We start from the raw sequence: 10,572 nt of genomic DNA on the forward strand, positions 1-10,572 counted from the left end.
GCCAGAGGAATCGCTGTTGGAGTCGTTTTTAAAAGATGAATAGAAATCAGTATGGATGTCGGCCACACACAGCTTTTATGATACGAACACAAAAACTCGCAAAATATAGATAAACCTTTTCTCGCTATTGTATTCATATTTTATTGCTTCGATCATAAAATCATATGCACGCTAGCCCATAAAACACTATGAACAACTGTAATGCCTAAAGGTATAACTCTTAGCTCGAAGGCACATTTCTCAGACGAACAAATCCACGTTTTTGTGGAGTGTGCTGAACATAGAGAGAATTATAATAGTGGAAATACGTACCAACGTTGTCTAGACTTTTGATTAATAACTGCGGCAATCAAAGCAACATGTTTTCATAGAATCCTGTACCTACAAACGAATTTAGGAAACTTTCCGCCTTACCTTTAGATACAACCACACTATAAAATAAAAAATATCAGGGAAGTGAGGGCCTTTATGTATCCTACCCCAAAAGTTGCATCCTAAAGTTTATTTCGATAGAATCCTATACCGACATATTTCACCATCGGTCCCCACCCCGATTCCCGATGATTTAACCATTATTTATACGACAGTATCGTATAGCTACACAAGAACTTTGCACCATTTGGTTAAGAATACAGCGGTGTGGGTAATATATAGGTTCGAGATTCTGTTGGCATGGTTACTTCAAAGAAAACAACAACAACAGCAACAGCAACAACATACATGTACATAATAACGCCGAGTCAGATAACTGGAAAAGAGAAGAGAGAAGATGATAGAGTTCCGTGTGTTTTAACATGCGCACGTTATAAAGGACTAAGTGCCACAAAAGTCGGTTAAAAACGTTTTCGATTTGGTTGAACATTTGGGCTCATATTCACAATGAATGTCTGAAGCTTTCTGCCAGTTTCGATTGTGAACAAAGGCAAACGCCAGCATCCCACTGGTTGACTTTTGCCGTGAGATATATTCATATATAAATCGCGTATAGCCAAACTCTGATCGTCTGCAAACGCCCGAGGGCGGCCGGAAGTGTGCAATGGAATAGCGCCTTTTCCGATTGGGCTAGACAACGTGTTGTCTGCGCTTAGGGGCTGCTTTCAAATCCTCACAGTTTGACGCGGTTAGGGGAGCAAACAAATGAGAGAAAGAGCTGTTTTAGGGTTTACAGTGTGAAGGACTGCGACGGACTCTTTCTGGCATTTTCTTATTAAGGAGACATCCTTGTTCAGGTAAGTAGGCCTTTTGTGACCTTAGGAACTTAAAATATTTTTCTGTCAACAGCGAAAAGTAACAAACCAAGCCATATCGACTTAATTGCTTAACGTTTTAAGGTAGATTTTTGTTACGTGAATCCTTAGATCAGGAGTTTCGATGTTTCTCTTGCGCTATATTGGGCTTACCTTGTACATGCATATATGTTTCAAAGTACAAATATTAGATCATAACACTTTGTACATGTACAATTGTTCTGGTACCGCATAATGCACGTAGTTTGGCATATTAAAGCTGTCCCTATAATCCATAAAACAATTGGGGAAACTATCTTTTCGGTGACTTGATGTCCACTTTAGGACGTGAATATATCACTTTGTCGAAAAGAAAAATAAGTGTTCTAAAAAACACAAATTTCATTTTTTTCACAAATTTTCACTTCAGAAAAACTGACATGGTTTTCTTCTAGGTGTCCAACGCTTCATGATGGATCAACATTATCTTATGAGGTTCATCACGTTCCTTGTGTTGTTTGGTAAGTTAAAATGTCTAGCGATTACTGTAAGAAAGTTCTCTTATTCCATCGAGTGCCAGTAGAAAGGATTGGGAATAAAAGGCAACTTGAATTGTTATGCTGTAGAAATATCAGTCTGTGATGCAATATACGTTCACTTTGTCAGACTACTAAACCTAGGCCCTGGGGTTTACAGGCCTCTGTTTCACAAAAAAAAAATAATAATAATAAATAACGTCAGTTCCCTGGCTTAGTTGAATGGGATTTCCATGAGAATTCTTTAACAGTGTTCCTGATAAGGTAAGGCGTGTGAATGTGACCATGTAACGTTCGTTATTAAGTTCTTAGCCAGAGAACCTAACTAAAGCTTTTTTGTTTTTGTCATGGTATTTCGCATGCGCAATACTTCTGAGCGGTATCAGGACAATTCCCCCCCCCCCCGGACAATTCCCCCCCAGGACAATTCCCCCCCGGACGATTCCCCCCCCCCCCCGAAGAATACATATATTTATATACAAATATAAAGTAAAGAGTACAAAGTTCAAACCTTTTCATCCATTTTCTGAATATTTCTTAGTGTGATGATGCAAATCAAGGATAGATAATATTAATTTTATTAAACAATTTATTTTCATGGAGTACAAGTACATGAAATTTTCGAGATAGAAGTACAGAACATTTTATTAAAAATCTGATCAAAGAATATATATCTCCAGGTAAAGGAGGGGTAAACAGATTATCTCACTCATCCAGGTAGCACTTTGATGAATTAACTGTTACTTTTAATTGCTTTATTTCTCCCCCCCCCCCCCTTGATTCAGTAAGTCTTGAATCAAAGTGCATCTCTAGGGAGAGGTGGGGTAAACAGATTTTCTCGCTTATCCAGGTATCCCTGTGACTATTTGTCACTCTTAACTGCTTGACCACCACCCACCACACTAAAATATTTATAAAATATCTGTTTACCTGTTCATCTGTTTACCCCACTTTTACCTGAAGGATAGGTGGTTATACTTCGATTAGATACTTATCTATATATCTATAGATAAGATACTTAATAAATCTTCCTGTACTTGTACTCAATGAAAAGGGAATTTGTTATAAAATAATTTGTTTCATGATGAAGTTATATTATCACACTAAAAATATTAATAAGATGGATGAAATGTTTTAAACTTTACACTTTCTACTTTATATTTGTATATAAATATATATTTCTTGGGGGGGAATCGTCTGGGGGGGGAATTGTCCTGGGGGGGAATTGTCCGGGGGGGCGGGGGGAATTGTCTGGGGGGAATAGTCCGGGGGGAATTGTCCGGGGGGGGGGATTGTCCTTCTGAGCAGGGTTTGCCATCAAAATTAAGTGACTAGTTGTAAGAAAATGAAACGAATTTAAGTAAAACTTGCTAATGATAAATGCTATATGATGTTAATATTTCAGGTAACTACTGAGGTATTGGTTTTAATCTTTCTTAACTGAGATAACTATTTCTTTATTTACCTATCCATTCCTCTTTTATTATTATTATTATTATTGTTGTTGTTGTTGTTGTTGTTGTTGTTGTTGTTGTTGTTTAAAGTAGATGTACGGACGTATGATCTATTAAACATTCACAAATGACAAAAACTGAAAAATATGCGTTTTGGAACTCTTTTTTTTTTCAGTTTTTTTATACTAAGCATATATACATCAACATAATAAATGTAGGACTATTTGTCTTTAACCCTTTTTTCATCATGATTCGTAATTTATTCCAATTTTGTTGTATTCAAAACGAATGTACTTTTAATGCAGCAGGTGTAGGTGAAAAATAATATAACCCAAATAGTAAAATACATATTATGTATAAATAAGCAATATGTTTGTTTTCTAGACGCAATTGTTGCTCAGCCTGGCCCACCGGGAACAGGAGGCCCGCCAGGCACGGGAGGACCTCCAGGAACAGGTGGCCCACCCGGAACGGGAGGTCCGCCAGGCACGGGAGGACCTCCAGGAACTGGTGGACCCCCAGGAACGGGTGGCCCCCCAGGAACAGGAGGCCCACCAGGAACAGGAGGCCCCCCAGGAACAGGAGGCCCGCCAGGAACGGGAGGGCCACCAGGAACAGGAGGCCCACCAGGAACGGGAGGACCCCCAGGCACAGGGGGTCCGCCAGGGACTGGGGGCCCACCAGGAACAGGAGGACCCCCAGGGACAGGAGGCCCACCAGGAACAGGAGGCCCACCGGGAACGGGCGGTCCACCAGGCACAGGAGGGCCACCAGGAACAGGAGGGCCACCAGGCACAGGAGGTCCACCAGGCACAGGAGGTCCACCAGGAACAGGTGGTCCTCCAGGGACAGGTGGTCCTCCGGGTACAGGTGGACCTCCTGGGACCGGTGGCCCACCAGGAACTGGCGGGCCTCCTGGAACAGGCGGGCCTCCAGGGACAGGTGGTCCACCAGGAACCGGGGGTCCACCTGGGACGGGCGGTCCTCCTGCCACAGGTGGCCCACCAGGCACAGGAGGTCCACCGGGGACCGGTGGTCCACCAGGTACTGGAGGCCCACCTGGAACAGGAGGACCACCTGGAACAGGAGGACCACCAGGGACAGGGGGTCCACCGGGAACTGGCGGGCCACCAGGAACAGGTGGTCCACCAGCAACAGGTGGCCCACCAGGCACAGGGGGTCCACCGGGAACTGGAGGGCCACCGGGAACAGGAGGGCCGCGGGGAACAGGAGGGCCACCAGGAACAGGTGGTCCACCAGGAACTGTCGGTATCCCTGGTCCCCCGGGAACGGGAGGTCCACCTGGAACAGTTGGTATGCAAGGTAGGGGACTTCAGCTTTTATAAGACTATCAGTATTCACATATTATTTTTCATGCCACTCGAGGATTTCGAATATGAATGAAATATTGAATTTCTCGATGAACAGTTCATATGATTCGTTTGACATTCTCTTTAGTAAAAGAAAGTACAGCCACCACTGGCTGTATGATTGATGCATCCAAGAAAGCAAACTTATCAAAAAAAATTCACATTGACACCCATTATATTTTGTACCACGCGTGTATGTGCCTGTTTATTCAGCGCGGCATTACTCAGAATGCGTTCAACCAAATCCAATCGGCTAGCCTTCTTTTAAGAAGTGTCCCACTTCAAAATATAAAAAATGATTATTTGCAGTAAATGATTCTAAAATGTACATGTAAGATAACTGAGCAACACGGTGTATTTCATGGCTCTACTGCCTGCGGACACTAGGTAAAACGATCGGAAGTCAGAAAGATGCTAGTATTTATAATTCAGTTCTTTATTGCAGGTGATACAGGAGATAAAGGTGCTCGAGGAGGGGCGAAAGGACAAAAAGGGATGAAGGGTTTCCCTGGTTTACCCGGACAGCAGGGAAATAAAGGAAGCAATGGAATGAAAGGTCAAAAGGGGATGATGGGTATGGCTGCTACCTCAGCCGAGAAGGGCCAAAAAGGCATGAAAGGAACAGTTATCATTTTTATCGATGCGCCGACAGCCACGCCTATTGTGACTGGGGCCCCTACCGCGACGATGCAAACTGGTGGTATGCCTGCAATAACTGGTGCTCCCACTGCAGGCCCTGGCGTAGGTCCAGTTTTCCCACCAGGGTTTCCAGGTGTTGGAACAGGAAATGTTATCGTGGTGCCCGGAATTGGAGTGGTCAACGTTGGGTCTGTGGCTGCAGTAGTTTTAGGCACCGTGCAAACCTTGCAATCGTTAGTGACTACAAATCTGGCACAACTTGCATCTCTGTTAGTTGGTTATTCTCTTGGGCAACTTACGCCGCTACAGGCAGCACAGTTAGTTCAGCAAGCTCAGTTGTTATCCAGCGGTCAAATTCCTGTTCTTCCACCAGGAATTCCACAGCAGGCGGTGCAAAATGCTCTTGCATCCTTGACCGTAGCTTCTGTGTCTTTGGCCTTCCAGAGATTCCTTGCTTTGCCGGGCAATGCTTTATCAGATAGGATACTTATTCAACAACTTGTTGGAAATGGTGTAAACCCAAACGTTGCCCTTGAGATTGTCACTGTGTCGAGACGACAGTTTGAACAACAGCGGAGACAACAGCTGATACAGCTGCTGGCACAGCAGCAAGGGTTGGGACAGGCGTCTTTGTTGGGGGTAGCCACTCGCCGTATTGCCGCTGCTCAGCTTGGTAGTCAACTGCTTAACCTGCAATTCTTGCCTGGTTTGAACAACCCTACAGTTGCAAACCTGTTTATTCAGCGTGGCTTTACTCAGAATGCGTTCAACCAAATTCAATCGGCTAGCCTTCTTTTAAGAAATGTCCCAGTTCGGCCACCAACCTTAAGTCCATTCCAGATATTTCTGGCTAACCAGGCTATTGAAAGAATAGTTCCTCGAACCTCGCCCTTTACCCTTGCCGTGAGACAGACTGTTCCTCAACTACAGGTCGCTCTGCGTTTGCTCCAACCCAACTTAGTACTGTCAGGCTACGAACTTGTTCTGCAAACAGCCATACCAGCTCTGGATGTCCTTAGTCTTTTCGCCAGTGCGAATATACCTTCCGTTACCTCCGCGAACCTGCTGTCTTCTTTTCTTCTGTCCGTTGCCCCTCCATCAGTTCCACTAAGTAGCATCATAGACCTGACTAGAGATGTTGGATTGGTTGTCAACAATGCTCCATCATTTGGAATCCAGCCAGGGTTTGGACAACCAGGCCGGGTGCCCAACACTCCTGCATTCTCATTTTTAAAGCAATTGGAAACAGGTACGTAAACCGAAATCAAACGGTGGTATAATGAAGGTATTTATCTAGCAAGCTTGACTGAAATCCAGTGACACACGGGTGAATTTTTATTCGAAATAAAACGAGTTTGACTCGCCTCTGCCTTGTTCCAAATGTTTACACTTCCTTATTTGTTCAGTCAAGTGTAGTTTGAGATCTCTCTAGGTAGATTTTGATTATAGCGATGGGCTGTAAGGATCCAAAGGCTTTGGGAAGCGATTTGAATAGTGGTTTGAATATCTGATGTGATAATGTCATAGGCAATAGACATTAAAGAACAGTTTAACAAGAGAGATCAAAGTCTGTTTTAAAAGGTATTAAAATAATTCATTAACCTTGTTTATTTCGATTAATGTATTTATCAATTCAAATCAGATATCATCAATCTTGGTTACAAAGGTTCTCATTATAAGTGCCCTTTAGCTCAGTTGGACGGTTTTTGTGAAAAGAAATACAATAACGGTTTTCATTGACCTGTTATGAAAATTTTTGCTTTAGAAAATATATTGTTTTGTTGCAATTAACTCACTTTGCAAATGTCACTACAGCAAAGGGTCCCAAAGCCAATAAATCCAAATGAATGACCGTTGTATTTTTTTACTTTACAGACATACTAGAGCTGACCAAACGCGAGAGTCCATATAAAGCAACGGTCAAGGCAATGATTGGTGGCTTGATAAGCATGTCAACCGTTACTGTCCTCCTCGTCATCGGTCTGACGGCCATTGGGGTCTTGATCTGGCGTAACAAATCGCGAAAAGAACTGGACGCAATTGCAGATACAAAGCCGCTGGTGGACTGTGACGCCACTTCGAGAGTAACGTCATTGATATAGAATTATCAACTTTTCGATGGAAATTCCGCTGCTTGAATATGAGTTTTGATTATTCGGTTCTTATGTTTTCCGTCAAATGGGTGAAATGTGGGTCAAACTAGCCCAAAATATGAAAATGAAACTGAGAGAAGAGAGGAAAGCCAAAGCAGAACATGAAGGCCAAGAACATATGCCGTACTTTTAAAAACTCATTCGGAAAAGACAGAACAATCATGCCATTCATTCTTAGCATCCATAACCGTATTCGTAGAGATAAATAAAGTAAATGAAATATTAACTGTACAATTCTTACATATACGAGAAAAGTGCTATTTTGTCATGATGACAGAACATGGGAAATATGTCAATAAATGTAAGGTGAAGTTTCACTTGGAGTTGCTTTTATGAATTTATTTTCCGTGATAGAATTTATTTTCCTTTATTATGGAAGCATCAAATTCAACACAAAACGAGGGCAGATCCAGTGCTTTATTCTGACAGGTTTCTAAATGGTCTCAAATGGTTTTGAAAAACAGCTCGGCGTGGGCCATCATAGAAGTTATTCGTATATCAAGTCCACAAACCGAACACATCCCAGTCTTCTTTGCCCCGTGTGTAATTTCAATCCTGATTTCTGCTTGAAAACCTGAATCAGAAGTGTCAAGTGGCAATCTCAAAAGTACGAACTACAATCTTTCTTTTGTGCATTTGTGGTCCAACTGTGGTGCAGCTTGTAGCAATAAAAATGATTTCTAAGTCATTTCCATCTTTGCTGTTGGGACATTGATCAGAAACATGCATTTTGTCATTTGGCATTATTTTTACCAAAAAAATTATTTAACATTTTAAAACTCCATTTGATACAGTAGACTCGTAATATTGAGTGGGCGTTAAGATATTCTTGAAAAATTCTGACCCATTTCCAGAAACGAGAAAACCACCTTGGATTATCCCTGACAACAAAATATATGTTCGTTTTAAAAGAGAGAGAGAGAGAGAGAGAGAGAGAGTAAAATTGCAGACCATTTCCAAAAAAAAAAAAAAAAAAAAAAAACAATTGAAAAGCCTTTCATCACATTTTGACAATAATCACACGAATTGCATACAAAGTTTTTGTATCAGAAATACAAAACGTAGACCTAAACATAAAGACGAAAGTTCAGCATAAGTTTGAACATATTTTGATATTTTTAATTAAATTTGAATATATTTGCATTATGAAAAAAGGAACAACCTGAGTTTCAATATTTGGTACATGAATGCTAAACTGACAATACTACAGTCATACATATACAGGTACAGTGTAAATCACGGATTTACATTGGTTTAATAGTTCTGTCGACTTACGTAAAAATCATAGAAGTAGAGAAACCCAGGCGGAAATATCCCTTATTAACATAAATAAACAGAAATTATTCATTCCAATTAAAAGTTTTTAAAAACAACTTCAGTTTTATTATTTTCGCGATGACTTTAAGAGAAAATGGGGTCCTTAGCAATTATACTGATTTTCTAATATATTTTACAAATGTGGCACCATCTTATTTTAAGTTGAAAATCGTTTATAGCAGTTAAGTTATCAAAAATGAGTTTAAATCTGGCAATTTCGAAATATTTAAACCCAAATGAGCAGAACAATGTTGCTATGCTGAATTTTCTTCACTATGCTTTTTATCATAAAAATGCCTTATTTAGCCCAGTATTTATACAATAACATCTGTGTAAATGTCAGGATCTCTCTCTCTCTCTCTCTCTCTCTCTCAATATAAATTCAATTTACTTCTTCAAAAATATTATAAAAATTAATTTGAAAATAGCTTAACGTGAGCAGTTATGTAAAGATCAACTTTCTTTCCTACGAGATTTTTTTAAAACTTAAAAGTTTTACGCATGGCAGGGTTTTGAGAAACCGGTAAACAGAAATCCTCATGCATTTACACTACCGCAATTATTCGAATCGTGACCCAATTTGCTTCTTATCTGGAAAAATGGCCGTCGCTGGAATGAGGTATAAATATTACAGAAAACACGTTGTTTGCGCCTTACTGTAAAGCCCGAAATCTCAAAATCACGATAAAACGTTCAAAGACATCCAAAGAACAAATGTATGACCGAACATCACCCTGAGCTTAAGAGATAACTTGACACCTACCTCTTCACTATAGCCTATTTTCATCGTGTCAAGTTAACTCTGAAGCTCAGGGTGCCGAACATTTGATTCAATTAAAATAATCCTGTTGTCTAAACAGATTATTAAATGGCATAGTTTTTCTTTGTTTTTAAACCTAGTTACTGCGACCCGGCCCCCTGCTAAAAAGTGAAGTTTTAACAACAGTCGAACTGAACTTGCCCTGATTCACAACTTAATTACAATGTTGGTTGATTCATCCATTCATTTAGCCATTTATCTTTTTACATGTTGAGTTAATTCAACGATTTATATCGGTCGGGCTGTCTTTAGCATGAATTCTTTTTCTGTTACTTTTTATGTGACAAAGTTTCGTTTTATTGTACTGGTCATCCTTATCGTTGAAATACTTACCAAGTTAAAAATGATCGGATATATTATCATTATTATTTATTATAAGTAGTATTAGTATTATTTTACGGCGTTTTCCTTTCTTTAAATCCTTGAATGTTTTTTCCCTTTCTTTTGTGTCATATTAAGTTTGCATTCATTGCATTAACAAACTGTTATGAATACATACAGCTAACATATTGCATTGACACAATTACATGATAACCGTCTAGAACATGAAGTCCATGGAAATTTGGGTGCTTTCCGCAACGCAGGTACATTCGTCTTAACGCACGGTGGTATAATGCAAGCAGGGTAGTATGGTTTGGATTAAAAGGGAAAAAAATGAAGACGCACGGGCTAATGGCCCTCGCCAGTGCAGTAGGCAGACGTGTTGGAAAACTCGTCTGGTGCATAATAAGTTGATATTTATTGCTACTCATGGACCAGAGAAATAACAATAGTTAGATAATCACATGTACATGTACATAGACCACACATGACCAACCAGACAAGACAAATGAGTAACTTTTCCCTTACAAAATGGCTGGTTGCAGTTCAGTTGCAAGATAACTTTTATCAGATGATTCTTGTTCAGGTGTAACCAGCTTAATTGTGAAAGCCTCCAATACAAAATCAAACCTCGCATCAGCATATCCCAACAGGATACAGTGGTTTAATGGTCCCTCTGAGGCTAGGCCGGCGGCTGTTTCCGGCAATGGAACTGCATAGAACGGATCTATAAAGT

At 40.5% G+C, this 10,572-nt stretch overlaps 1 protein-coding gene across 1 annotated transcript; it reads left to right on the top strand.

The window, feature by feature from the left end:
* The first annotated feature begins 502 nt into the window (after positions 1–502).
* Positions 503–7,695, top strand: LOC106163641 (uncharacterized). The gene is made up of 5 exons (XM_087012219.1): positions 503–1,229; positions 1,682–1,747; positions 3,601–4,539; positions 5,032–6,474; positions 7,101–7,695. The coding sequence occupies exons 2-5, from the start codon at positions 1,696–1,698 to the stop codon at positions 7,325–7,327; spliced, it is 2,661 nt and encodes an 886-aa protein (XP_086868345.1). The 5' UTR covers positions 503–1,229; positions 1,682–1,695; the 3' UTR covers positions 7,328–7,695.
* Positions 7,696–10,572: the final 2,877 nt, after the last annotated feature.

The sequence above is a fragment of the Lingula anatina genome, chromosome 4 (genome assembly GCF_051362555.1).
Source record: "Lingula anatina isolate TDL-2025a chromosome 4, LinAna3.0, whole genome shotgun sequence".
Classification (NCBI taxonomy): domain Eukaryota; kingdom Metazoa; phylum Brachiopoda; class Lingulata; order Lingulida; family Lingulidae; genus Lingula; species Lingula anatina.